This window comes from Vanessa tameamea, chromosome 30 (assembly GCF_037043105.1).
Source record: "Vanessa tameamea isolate UH-Manoa-2023 chromosome 30, ilVanTame1 primary haplotype, whole genome shotgun sequence".
In the NCBI taxonomy this organism is placed as follows: Eukaryota; Metazoa; Arthropoda; class Insecta; order Lepidoptera; family Nymphalidae; genus Vanessa; species Vanessa tameamea.
The window spans coordinates 1160946-1183865 of NC_087338.1; the positions used below are offsets into that span (position 1 = coordinate 1160946).

Here is a 22920-nt window from a genome sequence, read left to right on the forward strand (position 1 = left end):
TATAAAAAAAAAAATATCCGTCAAAACTTTGATAGCAACCATTTAAAAAAAAAAAAAAAAACATACATTTCCTAATTTTTATAACAAATTATTGCTATAATTCCATTATATACAAAATAAAACCATATACATACGTTGTAACATGTATTATACAATATATAATACTCTATTATTATGCAATGTATAAAAAAGGGGAAGTAACTCGGTGTAGAAAAGGTGTCCCTCAAAATGTATAAAATTTAAATGGCGCTGCTCGAACTAGGGAAACCCAAGACTGAACTTAAACGGAATCAAAAAGGGAACTACTTTCAAGAGGTATTATCCCCTATTGTCCGGTTAATCTAGGATTATATAGATGTCCCGGTAGGATACGAAAGTGATCACGTGGCGTCCGCCAAAGAAACGGAAAGGGTACCGGTAGTTTTTTAGTGGGTATTCCGATGTACGAGTCCCACATACGGGGGGTATGTACCCCCCCAATTCACGTAGGGGAAACGGGTTATGCGATTTGAAGTCTAAATTCGTAATGTAACTGATTGTCGTAAAATAGTTACTGATCTTCTTGCTGGTTCTTCACGGTTGAATCTACATTTCGAACCGGTGGTAGTTTTAAATTTAATTTTATCATGTAAAAATCACTATTCAAATTTATCGTACATTTTGATTAGAATCATTCGTGTATATATATTATGTTCAGCTAAAGTATAGCCTCTAGCTAAAGTAACGCCATTTTAGGAATTAATTTAATATTTTTTCCATACATTTTGTTTAACACTTTTTCGGGTTCTTCAAAACTACAGTTCACACATATCAAGTGTGCCTTCAAATAACATTCACTTGACATTAAGTGATAACATCTGTTTGACATTGACATTGACGTTTCATTCAGTCGTATTTGACAGTAATGTCGGATACAAAAAAAAACGAAGTGCCCTGACATTGACGTTTCTTTCAGTCGTATTTGACAGTAATGTCGGATACAAAAAAAACCAAGTGCCCTGGAACACAAGGTCGGAACGAAGATGCTTTCGCTATTATAACAGTCACAATAAAATAAATCAACAATATTTAAAAATAATTAAAAATTACGTGTGACTTAAACCAATTGGAAAAAATAAATTCAAATAGTATTAAAAACAAAAAAACCGAAAGAGCAGTACTTCGTTGTTAGTTGCTCAATAATTAGTTAAATAACCTGTTTTAGAACGTTTGTGGACAAAGTTTGAGCTAAGAGATATTGTCAAAACATTTGCCAGTCTTCTCCTTTAGAGAGAAGGAATTAAAAGCGATTCTGGCCAATATTGCTTGTAACTGTGATTTTCACAACTGTTGGCAAATATTAATTTTCTTTAAATGTTTTAATTCTTTCGGTAAGACTTTATGCAAGCCCGCCTGGACAGGAACTCACCATATATTCTAACGCCAAGCAGAAATTCTTTGTTGTTATCTTCTAGTTTGAATGATAAGAAGTGAGCCAGTGTAACTACAGGCGCAAGCGACGTGACATCTTAGTTCTCTTAGTAGACTAAATATTTCTTACAATGCCAGATGGCCCATTAGACAGTAGTTATTTTAAATTAAAAAAAATAAAACGAATTAATCAATATAATTTGTTCATAAAAAAATCACCCCGAGTATCTAATTTGGAAATAATATATCGATATCTAAAATATATCACCATACATGGAACATTGGCAACATTATTTATTATCTATAGCGTGTTCCAATTGTACGAAAATTACAGATAAATAAACAACTTTAACATGGAATTAATGCGATGTCATTGGTCGAAATTTTAAATAATATAATCTATGATATTCACTATGGATTTGCGAAAATATTGCCGTTTTGATTATCAGCGCAGTTGTTGTCGAACTTTTTGTAGTGCATACTATAGCAGAGGTATTAGTATGCCATGGATTCTTAGAATGGAATAGGCTATATGCACGTTGCCAACAAAAATAGATTCTATTAACTATGAACAAAAAATGATGGAAGCATTTTGTAGTCGCCTCTTGGTGACTTTTTCGACAATTCCTTCAATTTAATGATAATCATCAATGAAACATACACAAACCTTTCATACAACGTCCGGCTTCCTTTTTAATTTGAAATTAATCTTATTTACTATAAAATAAAATACTGCAATAAAAAAAAAATTAAAACTAATTCCTATATATATAAAACAAATATGCTATTATTGACTATTAAGATATAAATTTAATTAAAAACAGTTTATTTAAATATTAAAAATTGTGACGTAAAATTTGATCCTACATTAAGAGCTATGATCAATTTCTGTAGCCTAATTCTAAAAGGGCCAATATGAATAACCTTTACTTTTGATATACAGATGTCGTATGTTGTAGATAACATACGCCTTTTTGTGTAATATTGATGTCATTAACAATTATAAGCTTTCTTAAATGATTTGGTTGGTGTGCATTTGACTCAAAAATTCACCTTGGCTGTACTAGCACCAGGTTACAAAATCCATTGAGTTCGTCATTGATGGCCGCGATTTACAGCATTAGTAAGGCCAAGAAAAACAATACCGAAAGTACGTAGTCTATAAATCGTATCCCTTAAATGGGCTCAAATAATCTTCAGCAATGATTTCATATCAATAACGTTAGGCTACAGCAGCCTCAAGGAAGAGAATGATTGCTCGGAACGTATTGCAAGTGTGTGCCACACAGGGGTGTACTGCCCATTCCCTTGCTTTCATATCCTCAATCCGATAGGACCGGTAAGAGTTCAGGCGCAGGACCAATAGCCAAGTTGTTTATCGAAGAAGGAAATTGTAAACTCTGCCCACTTCAAGACCCCGGATTCCTATTGTTAATTTCACAGAAAGACCATACTTTGGGGTCGGATTTCTTTTATGCCTCTATTTCAATAAGAGCCGCCGACCTTGAATTAGGGGCAAGAGGTGCTAGTGTAATGTCTCTAGAAATGTCAAATGACACTGAATGTTTAATATTTGACCAACGACGACAGCGATAGAAGCTTACTTGCTAGTGTTGCCAACTGGTGTCAACAGAATCGACAGCTAAACATTGACATCGGCTAGGTGGTTGGCAACAGCAGGTTTAGGATACCATGGATGCAGGCACGGATAACGACCATTAGGGGAACGATAGAACGACACAAACCACAGGAAATGAGAACAACAATAGAGCTCAGAGGTACCTCCTCACTACCTCTAGACCTATGAGGCCTTGACCTTCTAGGTCAAAACAAATTGACCAGATTGCTGATGCTACCTGTGAAGATATGCCCGAGTTAACCTTTTGGCCGTAGTCTGACCGGGTCAGCCAGGAAGATACGTTAACGTCATCCTAAAGATCAAAATATCACGTCACAAATTTTAATAAGATTGCAAAAATAATTAATAAATCTTACTGCAAAATTGTAATTAAAAAAGCAAATAAATTCCATTTAAAAAATAATGTAATACGTAATAAATTCTTAAAATAGGAATATTGTTTTGGTATAACGAATACCAATGATCAATTAAACACGTCGACTGACGAATCGTAGACGGAGAATTACGACCAATCAGAAAGCGTTATTATTTAAACACGTCGACTGATAAATCTAAATGAGATATTACGACCAATCAAAATCCGTTGTTATTTAGATGCAAACTTTGAGTCAAACGTGTCGCGTTTTCGAGTGTCATGCCTTTTATTAAACATACAAACATACTTAGTTCCGAGGTATTACTTAAATATATATCCCCATCAATAGACTTTTTTTGGAGTAAGGATGGACAACAGCCCAAGACCAATCAGGTTAAAATAGAACCTCCGACATTCACGTTATTAAAACAAAAATATTCTTTATTCAAATAGGCTCATAAGAGCACTTTTGTATCGTCATGCTACAGGGCTGAATTAAACGTAACGCTACCACCGGATGGAAAGTAGATTCTACCCAGAAGAACCGACAAGAATCTCTTTAATACACTCTTGTACTGTCTTATTTATCAAAATTTTTTTTGACAAGAGCTTTAAATTTATTAATAAGCAAAGGTCAAAATTAATGGGGAAGATTATTATAGAAACGAATATCTTGCCCCAGGAAGGATATATTAACTTTGCGAAGTTAGGAGCTAGGTGTTTTAGTTTACCTCTCCTCCTCGTGTCTATGCAATGATTGTCACCGTTATCAGAACGATGGTAGTCTACTACTAGTAGTTTTCGAGATTTTAAGCCCATCGTTGCAAGTATGCCCTTTCAAGGAACATTAGACTTAGAGACCGCCATATTTAAAAATTCTGCCATATTAAGTGTGTTTTCAGATTTGAAACAGGCCTTTTGAAGGTATTGGAAGGCTTTAAATTAAAATATTTTCCACGTAGCACTTACTTTAATATACAAGAGGTCCTTTTATTTATAACATCTCTTTCATGGCTGTGATTAATCATCGTTTGAGAATAATTAAATGTAAAAAAAAGTTATTATCAAAAAATAAGTTTAAATATTTGTATATTAAACCGTTTATAATAGAAAGATACGAAGATAAAATAGATAGAGAGGGAAAGGTCGGCTGGATCAAAACGCTTTGTCCTTACGTGACATTTGACATCACGAGTTTCTTGCCGTTTCTTCTCGCTGGAGGATGTTTTCCGAAACGGTGGTAGAATTTAAATATTGACGTTTCAAAAACGCTTCATTGTGAAGTTTACTTGAATAAAATTGATTTGATTTCTGCCAGTTCACTCCACTGTAAGCTGCGTTAAAGAACTTCGTTCCAAAAACAAAGCAAAAAAAGCCGGTAAATATCCCACTGCTGGGCTAATACCCTTTGAGAAGAAAGTTTGGAACTAATTCCACATGTTCATATATTTAGATTTTTCAACAGAAAAGTTATTTAAACAACAAAATGAGATGAAAACAAAAATTTTTCAACGAAGTACGGATGACCTGTTTACGTTTCCGAACGTATGTGACGTCACAATGTTTAAGGCTCTACGTGCATGACCGCTGATTCCGCTGTAAGATTTCACTCGAAAACCAACTCATGATATTATTTTGATGTCATATCTGTTCTATCATTTAAATATAACATGATTTTTGTCTATATTGCATATATTTTATCTGACATAAAACGTGCTATGTACAGGTATTACAAAGGAACTCAAATCTCACCCCAGAATATAAAATTTAAAAGATACACATATCAAAATGGCGTTGCACCGTAAATCGCTTGTCAACATTTCACGAGTGAGATACGAAGTGAGTTCTCACAGAATCATACTGCTAATGAGTTTCGATATTGTGCTTACAGAACATCTGTACAGATTTGGATTGCACCGTCTAAAGTCTTTTTAATCATCGACATATCATTTAAAAAATACCGAATTATTGTTTTTTTAAATTTGTTCAAATAGACTTTTTCGTATCTCGACCAGATACGTCAGTTTGTGCAAAAGTCACAAGCTTAATTACTTTTAATTCGGCTCACTTTGAAGAATGATAACATTATTACAGGACTTTATAAACATTGCATCCATAGACAAGAGAAGTTACGGACACAATTAACAATAAATTCTCATTTGTTCCGAATACGAAATTCGAATTAAATTTTTTTTCTATAAGAAATCTTTCAAAGTTTATACTTTAACATTTAGTGTTCGTGTCCCATAGTCAAAAGTACTGGCAACATTGCACCAATCGCCAATATTATAACTTCGCAGAGTTGCAACCCACCGAAACCTTTCTTAGTGGGGACGCCATCTTGGAGGGGTAACAGTGTATGGGTGTGTGAATGAGGATGCGTGAGTTCAGGCAACACGTGCACCGTTGCTACGTACAAAAACGTTCCCGCCGAAAACAGCATCGCTATACCTGAAATAAAAAGTTATTTATTAATATAGTCAGTGGGGCTTTGCTTTTAGGCATAAAAAATTAGCCCTTGTCCTTTCTTTGGGGGGAGGGGGTAATATTGCATATTTCATTAAAATCGGTTCATTGTTTCAGACAGACAGACGATATGAATACCCCTGAGTATTCAATGGGCCAAGATTCATTCACCTTATTATTATTCTAATCAACAGCGATGTTCTGAACTACTGTTTAGTTGGTTGGTTTTGTTATAATCTGTGGTAAATTAATAATTATAGTCTGTGAACGTCTAGCGCCACCTATAGTTAAAAGGTGAAAATCTCTCTCTGTCGTGGCCTTGGTACCGATGTAGTCGATATTTTGTAAGTCTGTATTAATTAAAGTATAAAACAATAATTTCGCATTATTTATTAACATCACCTATCGCTCCAATAAATCTAACAGGTTTAAATGGTGATTTTCACCATTCGCAATGGAAAACGGTCATCAATTGTGTGTGCTCAAACACCGGAGAGTTCAGGCGCAGAACCAACAGCTTTACGAGTTTTCAGAGGCAGGTTGTCAAGCACTAGCCTCTTAACCTACCCAATGGACTAAATAAGAGACATAGGTACAGCAAATCAGAACAGCCTCCCCCTTTTTTATTTCACGCATAGAACTAGCAAACGAGCCACCTGATGGTAAGTGATCACCACCGCCAATATAATTTATATATAAATTAATACTGAGAAATATTAATCACTTCATATAACACCAAAACACCAATAACCTCGGGAACTAAGATGTCTTCAAACCGGAATACAACAATTATAAGTATCGCTGTTTGGCTTTAGAATATATTTTGAGTGGGTTACTCAGACGGGCGTAAAGCCCCAACCCGTTGACCTCATAGGAAAAAGTTTGATTGTTTATGGTAATCACAATTCGTCATATTCGCTGGTTTTCAAACTTACCAGTCGCGTTGAAGTCACTCAGCGTCTGCTTGCTCTCGTTACCGATGCCGAAGTAAGTTAAGACTGCGAGCAATGGCGCGGCACACGAGAAGATCAGAAGGTGTTTTCTTATGCGGTTCCTGAACCAAACGGGAAATATACTCGAATTAAAAACAAATTTGTCTGGAAATTTGACTTGTGTTTGACAATCTATCTGTACTAATAATAGAGAATTTTTGAAATTATATCTTCTTATGGAAGGGTAAACCGCTTCGTTACGTAACGCGTTACGGCGCTAGTCAGTCTGGCTTCCCTTTCTCTTACGCATACGGCAGCGGTAGGCAAACTCCTCTCTCACTCTAACCCACAGCGCTAGCCGTATTTCTGTCGGACATCCCGAGACGCACACGTATTTAATTTTTTCTGCAACACCTGCCAGAAAATGTAACCACAACCCATACATCGGAGAAGGTTTAGGACAAAAAACTACGTAATAATATTATTAAATAGAAAAATTGTGTATGTTCGGAGCTAATGACCCAATTCGAAGACTGTTTTCACCGGTAGAAAGCTAATTTATTCCAGAGTGCACAGCGGTGAAACTGCACATTTTTCATCCGCTTTTAAACTAGACTATCGACGTGATAAGAGGAGACCCAACTGTGGGCCATTTACAGACTGTCTCTTCTAAAGTAGAAGATTTTATTTATATAAGGCGCAACCTATAGTTTCCTATAATGAAGGGAGCACATAGACGAATAACTTATTAAGATTTTATTGTAAGATTGTGACATGCGATCAATTTTTTTGTATAGTATAGGTGGACATGCAAATAGGCTACCTGATGGTATGTGGTCATCACCACCTAGACATTATCGCTGTAAGAAACATTAACCAGTCCTTACATTGATAATTCGCCTCTAACCTTGCGATGTAAAATGATCCTTATGCCTGCGGTTATAACGGCTCATTTACCACTTAACCGGAACACAACAGTACTGCGTATCACTGGGGGTAGAAAGTCTGATAGTGGGTGGTACCCATGCAGACAAGCTAGCAAGGCTTTGAAATCAAATCTACCCATCTAACTTACCTTTCCAAACCGGCGTGCAACAAAAACGTGACGAGACCGAAGGCGGCGGGCGCTTTGTGCAACATTATCGCTAGGAACACAATTAACTCGACGTCCGCGTGGGATGTCGTAGCGGCTGCGCCGAGGGCTACACCATCGGCTAAAAATAATAGACTTCTATTAGAAAAAGACATGCTTTTAATCTAGCTGATGATAAACAGAAAAATAGCATCTTGAATTTCAATGAAGTATTGGTCGGAAGTTCATAAGTAAAATTAATGTACTATATATATTTAAGTGGAACAGCGTTTTATTATAATATAGCAAAACTATAAGGAAATAGCACAGAAAGTACAAATTTAAGGTTTGTATATCGGTGCTCATCCTTCCATTGAAATGGATTTAAGTCCGTTTCAACGGTTTGAAGTGAAACTTTTGACGCGAAAGCAACATTTCAAAGCATGCCAAACATAGCTAATTAATAAATAAATCGTACAAAAAAACACTCACCAGCGGCGTGTACCACCAGACCAACGGTAGCGGTGATATTCTTCTCAGTGGGATTACTTGTCTCATTGTACTTCGAAGACATTTGATCGACTATTAACATGAAGACAAAACCTGAAATTAAAAGAAAAAAATGGCTTAAATCGAACCGATGCAATGAATTGTAAAGTTACATTTTAATACATTTCCTTTTCTTTGTACAAGGATTGCGTAACCTAATCTTTTGTCTGTTGCTTGCTTTTTCTTGAATATTGATAACCCCTATTCTTAAGATGCTATTCAGTTCTTTATATTCCTCTGTTCTGTTTTGGTCTGGATATGTGTCAGTATTACATTATATTAGTGAGTATTTTGTTGTAAATAACAAATAAATTATATATGTTTGTTTGTTCTGAATTATCATAAAAACATTCAAATAAGAATAGACACTTAGAACTTAATATGGAGCTTGGGTAGTAACCAAAATCAAAACAAATTTATCAACTGTCATGTTACAGAATTCATTGTATTTAAAGCTAGCACCGGTTCGGAATGTAGATCTGTTCTATACTTAACTTGGTGGAAGGCTCTGAGCAAGTCCGTCTGGGTAGGTACCACCCACTAATCAGATATTCGACCGCCAAACAACAGTACTCAGTATTGTTGTGTTCCGGTTTGAAGGGTGAGCTTGTAACCACAGGAACAATTGACATAATATCTTAGTTCCCAAGGTTGGTGGCGCATTGGCGATGTAGGATTGGTAAATATTTCTTATAGCGCCATTGTCTATGGCTAGGTGGTCCATATGTTTGTCCGCCAAAATATGCCATAAAAAAACCGACAGGAAACCGAAGTTGGTAGTGATTTGTGAAAGCCTTATTCATCATCACCAACCACTCATCGTATCGTCTACCGCCAATCAGCAATGCTTATATACATTGTTGAGTAATGTGTGTCGATTTATAATGGGAGTCAGCCAGTGTAACTACAGGCACAAGGTGTAACTTAGCATCATTGTTCCCATGAATTGATACGTCGCCTGTAAGGGGTTACCACTTGGTGGCACTTACCATCAAGAGGCCAATCAGTCAGTCTGTCTATCTATTTTAAACAAAAAATAAATAAAGAACAAACAAAAAAAAACAGTAGTTATTCTTTCTAGAAAATTGAATACTTGGCCGCTTTTGTCAGAACTCAAGACTTCAGAGTCTGCAGTTGTATAAATTAGCCATTGGGCTAACGGAGAAGTCATGATTATTACTTTTTTAGATAATAACATATATTATTACATTGGTAATGAAAACACAACACGTTTAGCGAAAACCAGATTGATAAGGAAAATTATACAATAAATGTATCGATTTTCCTGTTAATTTACATATTATACAACAGGGTCCAAAGTACGAACCGTGGACCGCATCTGGTCCACGCTCATGTTACGAATATTACCTCGAGATTATAACTTTAGGTTTAATACAATTCTGTAAAAGGTCTACTTGAATAAAGTATATTTTATTCAAGTAGGCGTTTACAAAGCAACCAATGAAGGACACTGATGAAGTAATTGTTGAATTTTTTAGCAGATTTTAAGGGATGATGTGTAACCTATTTCATCTCGTTTTCCTACAATCTGTAAGAGTTATATAGATGATAAATAAGCGTGGAGCTAATACTTGTTGACTTCCAGGCGGGATATTTATATACATACAGGGTGACTTAAAGATGGGTGCAAAGCTTCAAGGAGAAGCTAGTATAGGCAATTCAAAACTATTTAGGCCAAGGTTGTCATAGACAAAGTCTGCCTATTTTTTTTCTAGCAAGATTTGAAGTTTTTTTTTAAAAAGACCCAAAAATCTGCACTTTTTTTAAAATAGCTAGCTTAATATAAAAAAGTAGTCAAAGTTTGATTTTATTTTACTAAATTAATGTTCAACCAATCTTCGGAAAGCAATTATCAAGCATGTACGTCATAAGAAAAAAAAATACAGTCATTTTAAGTGCGTGAAATCTATCAAACAAAATTCTATTGAGTTGATTTCACATTAATTAATAAAAAAAGGAGATAATATTTTGTGGTTCAATACTTTCTAAAAATATGCTTGATTATCCCTCTTTCTTTTGAGGTATTGTACATAATTTTATTTAACTAACATAACTTTGTATTTTAAATGTTTTAAAATAGTAACTACTGAATTACTTTTTACTCCGAACCGGTGGTAGCTCACTTAATATAGTTTGTAAAATGACGATTCAAAAGTTCTTGTAAAAGCCTCCTTGAATGGATACTCTCTTAATTAATTTTGATATTCATTTCGATTTTGATTTTGTCTTAGAAAGGGACGGAAGTGTGTAACAGATCGTCGGCGAAGTGCGCGCTATTCGATTTGACCAATGAGCGCACGCTGCTTAAGTTAATTATGACATGGTCCCAAATCATTTTCCGAGACTATATAATTTTAATGTTGCTTATTAACAATGTAAAAAGTTAGATATTACTCGACGAACGGGACTTCTGTATAACTCGTTATTTAAAATTAACGCATCTTTATGTTTGTAGTATTTTTTATTGACCAGCGAAAGTCTCGACTTGTTTAGAACTTGTTTAGAGCTAGCTCAGAAGCACTATTTAAATTTTGATCCTTTCTAATTTGATGGAATGCAAACAGACACAACCGAATAATCAGAGGCAGGAACATCATCACGAAACTTCTCGACATGCTTTTTAGTACACCTTTTCACCTTTTTACCTGGACCTCGAGATCTGCAGCTGTATAAGCTAGCCTAACTTGACCACCTAGGCAGTTATATGAAGACCATTTTATGGCGTTTATAAAGCAAATTCAAAATTGAGTTGACTCAAGAGAATTTTACAAGTATTTTTATTTGTTTAAAATACGTAGGAAGGCTTGCAAATGGGATACCTAGTCGTAATTGGTCCCAGCTGTTTATAAACATTGGCGCTGTAAGAAATATGAACCAATATTTACATCGCCAATGCGCCACCAACCTTGGAAGCAAATGTTTTGTCTCTTGTACCTGCAGTTACAATGACTCGATCACTCTTGATATCGGAACACAACAATACTAAATATTGCTGTTTGGTGATAGAACTTACTTAGTGATTGGTACCTATCTTAAGGCTTGCGTAAAGACTATTCACATCAGCATACATACCCAACACTAGTGATATCCCAATAACAGAATGGAGGTCATCCTGCCGACTTGGTTCCGGTGTGTAATCTTTTGTAACGAGTACAGTACGCTCCGCGAACAGGGCTCGTACCCCCTCTGGAATTATCACGGCCAGCGCTGTACCGACGAGCAGACCAGCTCCGAATACTGTCACTTTGAGCAATTTATCCTGTAAAAAGAAGACATTAGTATGTATTTTTAGGAACCGACCCAGCAGTGACAGTTCTTAAGAGGAAAGGCATTCATTGCCCAGTATTGGAAAATTTACAGGATGTGTAGGTAGTTATTTGGTATTTATGTTCGTCTCTGTAACATGTTCCAAAAAGTTGTTTTACTCACTACCTAACTAGTTTTGTTCTATAATTAAAATAAAAGAAAATGGCGGAGGCCTTGAAAAAAATTGGCGGGAATTGTGTATGAATGATTATTATGACAATCGTTTCGTTTGGAAATAATTCAAAATTGTATGAATAGATGTATCAATCTGAACAACGTCATATGGGTAAATAAATTGTTTATTTATTCAACCTTGGAGTAAAATCTACTAACAAAATGTTATATCATCTTAATAGTATAGAAAGGTATTTGTTGCTCTTCAGCCCTTTAATTATACTACAAACGCAACGATCCAGCTGCAATATGGCCGATACAATACTAATAAGTAGAATTGCCCAGTCACAATGCAGCTGAGGTTTATTTCTCAGATCGTTATATTTAGTAGAATTGACCCCCCGGTGTTTTTATTGGTTTTCTTATGTCATATAGGTATGTGGACTGGCAAATGAGACACCGATAGTAACTGTGCACAACCATCAATAGATATAACAACCCTAGCTCGCATCGCCATGTGCCACCAACAAAATACAGTTGTGTTCTGGTTTGAAAGGTAAGTGACCCAGTGTAAGTACAGGCTCAAACGTCTTGACATTTTAGTTCCCAAGGTTAAATATGTTAAATTGACTCTAAATTTAATTTTTTCTTGACAGTTATAGTGCTGTTAGTATGTAAATTACTATCAGATAGCCAATATGAAAGTATGCAGATCTATTTAAAAAAAAAAAAATGGCAGCAATATAGTCAGGTTTCAAAGGCGATATCTATAAATTTTAGATTAAAATAAATTACAAATATCATATGAAGCAATAGGCTTTACAAATATATTGCATTGCTATGCAACAATTTCACAATAATTTATCATAGTAATTATTGTGTAAACTGTGCACAGACTAAAAATATTACAAAAGGTTTACCAGAGACAATCAGTTTTTTTCCTACACAATTAGAAAGCTTTTAAGCTGTCTATTTAAAGTCATTAGTGTTTACACTGCTATAAGTCTTAAACCCATTATCAATTGAAAAGTCTCAATACATCTATTAATCTATTTAAAAAAACGTCATCATCCTACGGGATTCAAATTAATTCTATAAGTAACTGACTTTGTCCATGCAAAATACATACAAAGTTGGCTCACCCATTTTCTCCACTTAAAGTTAAAATTATAAAAATCTCTCGAGGGGTTGCTTATGTTATAGAACATACAATGTTTCTAATTTCAGTGTTCTAGACTTGGTAAGTTTTGCTTTGTCAGGACCAACAATTTTATAGTTATAATTAATCTGTTAAAATTAACAGCCAATAAATGTCCCCCCCCCTACTAGGCCTTTGCCTAGTAGTAGGCCTTTACCTTTTGTCTTAAGGATGTACACTCTAGTAAGCTGCCTTACAGCTTTTTGGTGGCAGACTTTCACCTAACCAATATAGGTTGTATTCCTTCGCTGTTAAGTATGTGAAAAATTATATATGCATAAAATATATATACGCATTTGACATATGTTAACAACTCCCCATTTTTCAACAACAAATTAATGTCTTACTAGTTGTTGCATTTGGTTTTGCTTGAGTTTTAGGGTTGGTCATCAGATATTACACATAAAAGAGTAGCCTAAGTCCTTCCTTTGCAACAGACGGACAGATTTACTTTCCCAATTATAATATTAGTATAGATAATCAGTGTAGATTATAATGCCACAACAGGATGGAACTTAACAGGCCACATCCACAAGGTTGACTTCTCTTTAAACATTATACAATGTTAACTAACTACTAACAACTACGTAAATAATTATTTAAATATGTAATTATGTTATTCATAAAATAGTACAAACCATATGAACAAAAAATTTATATATGTGATGTTATAATAAATATGCATTTGCTTACAAAAATGTAAACATAGAAAACTATTAAACGTTTGGATTTGAATTAAAAGTAAAAAAACATTGAGATAATGATGTATTATTACGACCATCTGTTGATATTTTTATTATTGTTGTTATTCATTATAACGTACTTTTTTGTGCTTATTTTAATATGTAAAAGCTCACCTCTGACATGCTCACGTTGAGGGGTATACTCCCGGCAACATAAGACCCAACTAGCATCACTAAAGCTAGTAAGATCAGAACCCAAGTTCCATCCATGATTGAGTATTTTGTATTTTTTTAAATAAATGAAACAACACTAAAATATCTTCGTATGCGTAGAGCAATTAATAAACGCACGCTTTATGTACAGTTCATGATTTTTCAAAGGAATACTTGTTATTTTACATATATTTTAAGTTAAAAATATTGTATAGAAAGTCTACAACAAATTTGTTACAATTTTGACAACACGACACATCAAATGATTATGACAACTTGACAGTATACTTTTTAATTTCTTTCTATTTATGTAGGCAATGAGATCGACCGTGTCTACAGACAGATAATGGCAAAACGATTGCTACATAATATATAGATTATACAGAAAAAATATTTTGTTAATAATTTAACATTACTTACATAAATTACACATTAAAATCAATTTTAATAATATATTTCAGTCATATTTTATTAATTTGTGAAATATCGCAACTCATTGATTTATATTATCGCAGAAGTTTTTGACTGTTTAAGCTCTACAACTATTTTATCCAAAGCTCTCATATACATATCATACCGTCAAGGCAGCGTTTGTATGAAATGCATTCGCTGGACCGTTTTTTTATCGACTTATTTTGCAAAATTGGTTCTCTGAAAAACCTTTATATTGACTAAATTATTCGGATTTGATTTACGCCGTCAATGCTCTTCCTCGGAAAATAACTTGTTATGAATCTCGTGTCTTAGGTAATACTACCTCACTCTTCCCTCACAACGGAACGTAACATTATAAAGTATTGCTGTTTGGCGGAATTTGAATATATAAGTAGTGGGTAGTACCTACCAATCAAGATTACAAAAAGCCTCACCGCCAAATAAATATGTAAAAATCAAAAGACGCAACACAAGTGGATATATTACTATAAATGTGAAGGTGTGTTCATTAGTTGGTTTATATTGCTTGATAAGGTTTTATTAACTAAGTTCCAATTTTGAATGAAAAATATATGTAAAATTACACGATTCATGATGATAAGTGGTTAAGGGATAAAAACTTAACATAAAGATAAAGAAACTCCGTTCCGAATTAGTTCATTTAGGATTTGGTAAGCTACACCAGTATATAAACTGAAAAGCTTCCAAATGAAGGATGATCCAATTAATTCTAATTTCAGGTTTAATTTGTGTTTATTATGCACGTTCTCAGTGTATGTGCACGTCTCTAAGTGGTAGGGTTATGTACCACCCGTTCATTGCATATTCTACCGCCACACAGCAATACTTAGTATTGTTGTGTTTCGGTTTGAACTTCACTGACTTACTTACCAGTGAGACTACAGGTACAACATAACATTTTAGTTTTCAGTGTTGTTGGCGCAGTGGCGATGTAAGGAATGGTTAATATTTTTACAGCGCCAATGTCTGATGGTAAGTGGTGACCACTTCTTATCTGGTGCCCAACGATAAAGAAAAATAACGTGACAAAAGCGCCAAAATGCTATACTTGAATTGGAGCAGCATGGTGGAATTATGAAATCCCCTCAAGAAGAACTGCCTTAGCCAAGCATCGCAACATTTACTTATATTTTGGTGACAGGTTGGAAAGTGAGGTTACTTTACGTTGCTAACTATTTTTCCATTGAATTATATGGTTACTACTAGACGGCAGACGCGCTGTCCGGTACTAAGTTTTTGCGAACAACGTTACGGTCAATTGACCACAACTCATTTAGTTAAGTTAAAAAATTAATTTATTTTCACGAAATTCTTTTAAATAGTACTAATTTTATAAAAATGCCAAATTGCTTTTGTTACTGTAAAAAATATTCTCAGATAAATATCTCTTCTGACAGCATAAATTTTCTCATGTAAGTATTTGATAGACTTTTGTTTTTCTTCTTGGTTCTAACCAAAATTATTATAGCTTGTTATAATGATTATCTAATATTCTTAATACCATTACAAAAATGACCATTATCGAATCAAATAATTTCACTTCAAACTCTCAGAGACAAACCGAAAAAGTTGAAAAATTGTGATACATTGCGCGGTCGTCTCGCCTAACCTAACTTTCCCGCCGCTTTCTTTCCCTTTTCCGCCTCTGTGACACAATTTTAATTTTAAGCAGCTTGTCTAGTATGCAGTATACACTTCATTTTTTCCCGGAAAAACTGTAAGTTATCCCGTTGGTAATACAACCTTTGAAGACGTTGTGGTCTAGATAACACTATATTTATATTAATAAACATTTTCCTCGTGCCATATTCAATTTGTGAATAACTTAAGTAATATTCTATAGATTGCGTGTTTCACTCGTGAAATTGACAACCGACTTACAGTGATACGCCATTTTGATAAGTGTATTCGTTAAATGTTATATTTAGTAATATCAATAATCACATTCCGTAGTTTCGCAATTGTTTTTCATTGTGACTATGAGTTTGTCTTTAAATAGCTTTACTTCTAAGCGTAGTGCCATCAATTAATATATTTTAAAACGAACACCTCAGTTCTATTATTAAAAAAAATGCAATTTATCAGTGATTTTTGGATTATTTGTTTGGTATACTCTGTAATTCTATTCTATAATGGTAAGTTCATATATACTTTTAAAAAACACAAAAAAATATATACTTTTAATATATACATACGGGTTAATTTAAAAACATTTTTGAGAGTGACTGAAAATGCTCATCATTTCGAATGACAGAAAAATATTTAAACCTTAAAGTTTGTTTACCGAATGTTTAACCAAACAAAGTTTTGTAACGTTGTTTGTCACGAAAGATATTTTATATTTCGTGGACTTAATGTAAAAACTTAATGATTTCAAAAATCAAGCAATAACTGGTTTAGTACTGCGAATATATAATTAAGGTTTATTTTTCTTTATACCTTCAATTGGAATAGTCTATGTATGAACGGATTTTAAGTCTTGAGGCACTAAAAGGAGTGGAGGCACTTAATTCTTATTTTAAAAATGAATTCGATCACTTCCATTTCTGTCAGTAAGGTTTTAAAACAGTTGGTAATATCTTAATAACTAAACATATTATATTAAAATTGTTAACTAGCCGGATTTATGTGAATCTCTTGTGGACTCATGGAAGCCCCAGGGCAGTTGCCCCGGTTGCCCTCCTCTAAATCCGGCCCTGAAGCTATATTAATTTGTTTTAAGCGATTCATAGACTAGACTTTTCTTATTTTTAGGTCGTGTAAGAAGTAAATATCGTAAGGTATTTGGAAACCAGACAATTGAATACAATGGAAGTGACACCATGACTGTATTAATCACTCTGAGAAATACAACCAGTTACAAAAATGCGACCCTATTTTACTCAAGTAAGTATTTTTATTTAACTTGCAACATTTTACCGCTAAACAGCAACACTTAGTACTGTTATGTTCCGGTTTGAAAGGCGAGTGAGCCAGTGTGACTACAGGCACAATAGATGTAACATCTTAGTTCCAAAGTTTGGTGACTGTAAGAAATGTCTATGGGCATTGATGACCATTTACCAAAAGCTGGCTCAAATACCCATCCGCCGTCATACACAAAAAAAAGATCAGTTTATTCTGGTCAAATCTTGCCGCTGTAATATAATTACTTCCTATTACCTTCCTCTTCTTCCCGGCTATAGACAGGGTTTGCCTTCCAATTAAGCTCTGTACGGTCTTTAACGTCATCTTGTGTAAGTCCATTGGCTCTCGTGTCCTGTTTCACGACATCCGGCCATCACTTCTTTCAGTGCCATTAAGGCACTTTCTGCTGACATCGTTTTTAAATCGACGCTTGACTTGGACATACCATCTCAGACTGGACTTGGAGCTTATTCGCTACGTTACGGATCCCAATCCTACCTCGGATGAGCGAGTTGCGTGCATCCATCTTAACATTTTCATCTCCGTGACGTGAAGCTCCTAAATGTACCGAGATAGTGCTGGTCAGCACTCGCCTCCGTGTAGAAGGACCGGTCGGATAACGCTCTATCTTTTACCCTATCAAAATTAAATGTTGGTAAAATTCCGATGACAATGCTTTTTCAAAGTTAGCATGATAAGATCTACAATTTTAAATATCGGCATAATACAATACAATATAATACTCTTTTATTAATCACCATTGCCGACAATCATTTACATTCCTCTATTACTACCCGCTTAACGCCTTTGTATCAGTTAGACGCCATCTTGAGATTTGGTGTTTCGTACCGTTAGTCGTTTAGAGACTATAAATATTTAATCTGACAACCCAAAAATATACAAATAACTTTATTAATATTGTGTAATAAATAATTAAATATATATTCTTATCTTAGATGAAAATTATTTAACAAATTTCGACTTCACTCTTAATCTGCTGGCCGATTATGATGGAGTTGTTCTTTACGTAATAATATTCTTTGAAGATAACAGAAATGTAACAAAACCTGTTTTCGGATTGAAGCTTGCGCGTGGTCCCATAAATAGTAAGTATTTATTTAATTTACTTATTTAAATTTCTATAGATGGCGCTGTTGGAGCTAGAGGGTGAAAGTTTGGAGGAACGCGTTAATATATGGTTAATCGGTTTAGTAAAATGTTTTTGGTTGGTTTACACAAACTGATATGATGTACTTTTAGTTACCTCTACACTCCAGGGTAAACACTTTCATAATAAAAAATTAAATACCCTCCATTTTAAGCAAACATAGTAAAGTAACAGGCAGTTAATGTCCTACTTTTGGGCTAAAGCCTCCTCTCCCATTGAGGAGAAGGTTGGAGCTAAATCCACCACGGTGCTCCAATGTGGGCTACAATACCATTGAATTATACACATGCAGGTTTCCTAACGATGTTGTCGTAAACCGCTGAGCACGAGATACATAAGCACATGCAAATTCTAAAATACTTGCCTGGGCTTGAACCCTCAGTCATTTTTATTATAACAAGCAAAAGCATCGGCGAAAAATGTTTAACGTGTATTTCTATAATATACTAAAACTGTCTCCGAATCGTGCTTCATATTTTCGTAGTAGTTTTTACACAAAAACATCGTTTATTAATAGAGATTATCTACGATTATATTTCTCTTAAAAGATAAGTTTCCGATAAAACAGTATTTATGTAAATATTGACGAATATTTTAATAATTTGACCCAGAAATAATTTAAATTAACCAAATCGTGATATGTAAAGTCTATATTTTGTTAGTATATATCTTTGGTTCTAATTCAGATAGACATGTCTGCCTGCAGTCTTGCGAAATAATTATTGCGGTCCATAGGATTCAAGATGAAGAAGATGGAGGTATGTTTAAATTATTTAAATAAATAACATACGTACATAATTCTGAATTAAGTACTCAGATATTTAATGAATATTTCATATCGTTGTATAATAAGAAATTCTTGGTGGTAGGGTTTTGTCCGTCTGGATAGGTTACCCACCCTTACCCTAATTCATCATATATCGTATCATTTAACAGCAATATTGTGGTCCGGTTTTAGGGTGAGAGCACAACTACAGGCCCTAGGGACATAACATCTTAGTACCTAAGGTTCGTTGTACATTTAAGGTATAGTTTATTTTTCTGGTATTTAGATTATCAGGATTGGCTCAAGATAAACTCCTCAAAAGTCAACAGCCTGAACTAGAAATGCCGCCTTGTTTTTTTACCATTAATACATTTTTCAGATAAACGTAAGATGAATATGAGGAAACCATGTATAAACTCCTCATGTGGTCCAAATGCAGAGTGTAAAAGTATTGGCAGTGATGTCTCATGTTCCTGTCATTCGAACTTTACTGGAAAGCCTCCAAATTGTTACCGATTATCTGATCAATCAGAATGCAGTCCAAATAAAACGTGTGCTAGTGATCGTTGTATAAGTACTAAATGTCAAGATCCTGATAATATTACCGGTAAGGTTGAGAAGTGTTTATAGACAGAGGTTTATAACCTAGGTTAACCATATTGGGTCTCGGGTCCATCTTAATCCAGGCAGTGCCTCGCCGATGATCAAATCAATTTTGGAAAGAGGTCATCAGAACACTGCTTGCAATTAGACCCCTTACGCAATGCATCTCTTGGTCCTGACCCTTTTGTAACTTCCAAAAATACATTTATGCTACCCACAACGCAATTTTATTGTAATGGTTACTCGGCCCAGTTTATAACCACTGATAAACTAAGAATATTACTGATACTAATAATATTTATTATTTAGTTGCCTACGTTTTCCCTTAAAATAGTGTCAATTCTATTGAAAAAACTGAAGTTATTTGACCAGACTAAATATAGTACTCTCTTTCAGATCCAAAATATTTATTACTTATAAAAGTATCACTTTTATTATTTGTCAAAAATCTACTTCGTAATACGGACGTAAATTACGGCTAAGATTTGATAACTGTCAAAAGAAATACAAAGATTTTTTTTTCTTAAACATATAGTTATGAAGGGTAGCAAATTTTAAGTCCTGTCAAAACATTTTTGTTGTTATTATTTAAATATCAATAAGTAAATGTTAAAATTCCCACGTATAGCTAGTTAAAAAGTTGTTCTCTATGGTATCATCATAATGTCTTTGATTAGATAATAATACAGTGTATTAATAATTTTAATTTTCAGATAGTAAATCACATAAAATTGCTATATATTTGTCTGCAGGACTTATTGCAATAATTGTTTGTGGTTTTTTAATACATTTGGGTATCAAACGTTGGAAAAGCTCACAAAATATCTCAAAAGAAGAATACGTATACACTTATGTAAGTATTTGTAAATTGGACCAAAAGTTCGATCTTTGTGTACTGTAACTTAACGGAACGAAGAATGGGTTGCTGTCTATGGTCCACATAAAAAAAGCTTCAATCTAAGAGCAATAGAGATGTCTGTACTCGGAGTTTCCCGAGAATAAATCTTTAAATATTTATTTTTACGCTTATTTCGATTCGAGATGATGCAGCTGCTAGAATATGTGAATCGTAACCGAAGATTTCGGGTTCAAACCCGGTCAAGTACCAAGAATTTTCATGTGATAATTTGTGCTTATAAATCATCTCGTGCTCGGCGGCGATCGAAACCATCGTGAGCATAACATGTATGTGTGAGATGAAAATATTCCAGATGTGTATCCATCATTGGAATAGTGTGTTGGAGTAAGCCTACCCCTCAAAAATAAGAGTTATATTATTACGTTTTTTTTGACGCCTTTGTGTACTGGCTAGATATAAGGCTAAAAATACTGAGGTGCTGGTTTCAAACTCCGGGTAGTACCGATAATATGTCTGAAAATTGGAACTGTGTGCCTTGGAAAGCATTTAAAACCGTCCGTCCTGCGCCTGAACTCTTTCCAGTCAGGTCGTATTTGCCGTCACACCGATTATAATAGTGCGGGAATAGACAGTGCACCTGTGTTGACATAATTATTATAGTGCACAAAAGTGAGCAAAGGTTGGTCTTCCTCGAGTGTGACCGGTGTTTGCGCACAATAGGATATTCTACCATGTGTAAACATACAGATTTAGTAGGAAAATCAACATTTTGAAGTACTTTTTCAAACATAGTTGAATATCCTATTGTGAAGTATAAAATATGTCCTGCGTTATTTTGTCATTCGTAAGATTGGTCGCCGAGTCGGTCAGGATACATCATTATGTTTTTATTGTTACTTTTTTAAATGTTTATTCCTATTATTTACAACAAATTTTCTTTCTAGCCAATACAAAATCAAATGCTGTACGCAGACTTAGATGTGGGAACTTCAATATCAAATGACCTACCGACATTAAATCAAACAGGCTATACACGTATCATAGGTGTTCTAAAGCAAAAATAAATGGAAACACTTAAGAGATATATAATAAACTTTGTTTTATTGACATAATATGTACAACTTAAGCATATAAAAGCAGAGGGAGCGCTCGGAATTAAGTTCCGACCAGTGAAGCAAAGCGAATTGAATAACCTAGGTGTGCCCGCGGATTTATCCGCAGTTATTTCAGTTTTTAACTGTAAGAATCTTTTTGGAACTGAAATAAAATTTAATGTTATTAATGGATTATCTATTACAAACAAACAAATAAATCTTTATTGATAATATTATTATGTATGACTCGGTCCGCACGGTCCACGCTAAAATACTTTTATTGTTATAATAAAACATCCCTCGTAATGATACTAATTAGTTGTTTTCAATTATCGTTGTGCTTAGAAATTACCACCCCTGTTTTAGCCCCAAAAGGGCTTGGTTTCTAAAGATACATTATTAGTAAACCATCTATAAAGATAAATTTTAAATTTCAAGTCTCTTACTTCAAAAACATAACTTTCATACAAAATTCCAACCTCGTTTTACCCCCTTCTAAGCGGATGTCCACATCCTATAAGGAACTTATCTGCCAAATTTCAAGTTTGTAGATGGTGTAATTTATGAGATTTCGTGATTAATCAGTGTATTTCGTTTCTATATATATAGATTACATAATAAAACATAATCAGCCTGTAAATTTCCCACTGCTGGGCTAAGGCCTCCTTTCCCGTTGAGGAGAAGGTATGGAGCATATTCCACCACGCTGCTCCAATGCGGGTTGGTGGAATACACATGTGGCAGAATTTCTTTGAAATTAGACACATGCAGGTTTCCTCACGATGTTTTCCTTCACCGCCGAGCACGAGATGAATTATAAACAAATTAAGCACATGTAAATTCAGTGGTGCCTGCCTGGGTTTGAACCCGAAATCATCGGTTAAGATGCACGCGTTCTAACCACTGGGCCATCTCGGCTCTTTATATATATAGATTAAAGTAAAGTAATACCGGGACTATTAACTACCGGGAATATGTATTGGCTTCGTTGTTCACGGTATCAGTTTTTTGGTTTTAAGATTTAAACTTGTAAGGTACATATTTCGAAAAAAAAAGTTTAATAACAATATCTATAAAAGGTGCAAAACTATTTTTAAAAACTCAATATA

At 34.4% G+C, this 22920-nt stretch overlaps 3 protein-coding genes across 3 annotated transcripts in view; 2 read left to right on the forward strand and 1 right to left on the reverse strand.

Annotated features, from left to right (window-relative positions):
- The window catches only part of LOC113391644 (sorting nexin-32), a 134965-nt gene that overhangs the window by 34150 nt on the left and 77895 nt on the right, over positions 1 to 22920 (forward strand). The window lies entirely within an intron of this gene.
- LOC113391624 (zinc transporter ZIP9) lies at positions 5272 to 14261 on the reverse strand. Its single transcript, XM_026627650.2, has 6 exons — positions 13920 to 14261; positions 11517 to 11703; positions 8367 to 8477; positions 7878 to 8016; positions 6806 to 6924; positions 5272 to 5855 (listed from the first exon to the last, which is right to left on the reverse strand). Exons 1-6 carry the CDS (start codon positions 14013 to 14015, stop codon positions 5635 to 5637), a joined length of 873 nt encoding a protein of 290 aa, XP_026483435.1. The 5' UTR covers positions 14016 to 14261; the 3' UTR covers positions 5272 to 5634.
- Positions 16304 to 21791, forward strand: LOC113391626 (uncharacterized). Its single transcript, XM_064220014.1, has 7 exons — positions 16304 to 16549; positions 17169 to 17300; positions 18278 to 18427; positions 19176 to 19247; positions 19635 to 19862; positions 20572 to 20711; positions 21662 to 21791. Exons 1-7 carry the CDS (start codon positions 16486 to 16488, stop codon positions 21779 to 21781), a joined length of 906 nt encoding a protein of 301 aa, XP_064076084.1. The 5' UTR covers positions 16304 to 16485; the 3' UTR covers positions 21782 to 21791.

Coding starts and splice junctions, on each gene's coding strand:
- LOC113391624 (XM_026627650.2), bottom strand. CDS start 14,015: ATGGATGGAACTTGGGTTCTGATCTTACTAGCTTTAGTGATGCTAGTT. Junction 8,478..11,516: donor TGGGATATCACTAGTGTTGG/GTATGTATGCTG, acceptor TTTTAATTTCAG/GTTTTGTCTTCATGTTAATA. Junction 5,856..6,805: donor GAGTGACTTCAACGCGACTG/GTAAGTTTGAAA, acceptor TTTTTATTTCAG/GTATAGCGATGCTGTTTTCG.
- LOC113391626 (XM_064220014.1), top strand. CDS start 16,486: ATGCAATTTATCAGTGATTTTTGGATTATTTGTTTGGTATACTCTGTA. Junction 16,550..17,168: donor TGTAATTCTATTCTATAATG/GTAAGTTCATAT, acceptor TCTTATTTTTAG/GTCGTGTAAGAAGTAAATAT. Junction 20,712..21,661: donor AAGAATACGTATACACTTAT/GTAAGTATTTGT, acceptor TTTTCTTTCTAG/CCAATACAAAATCAAATGCT.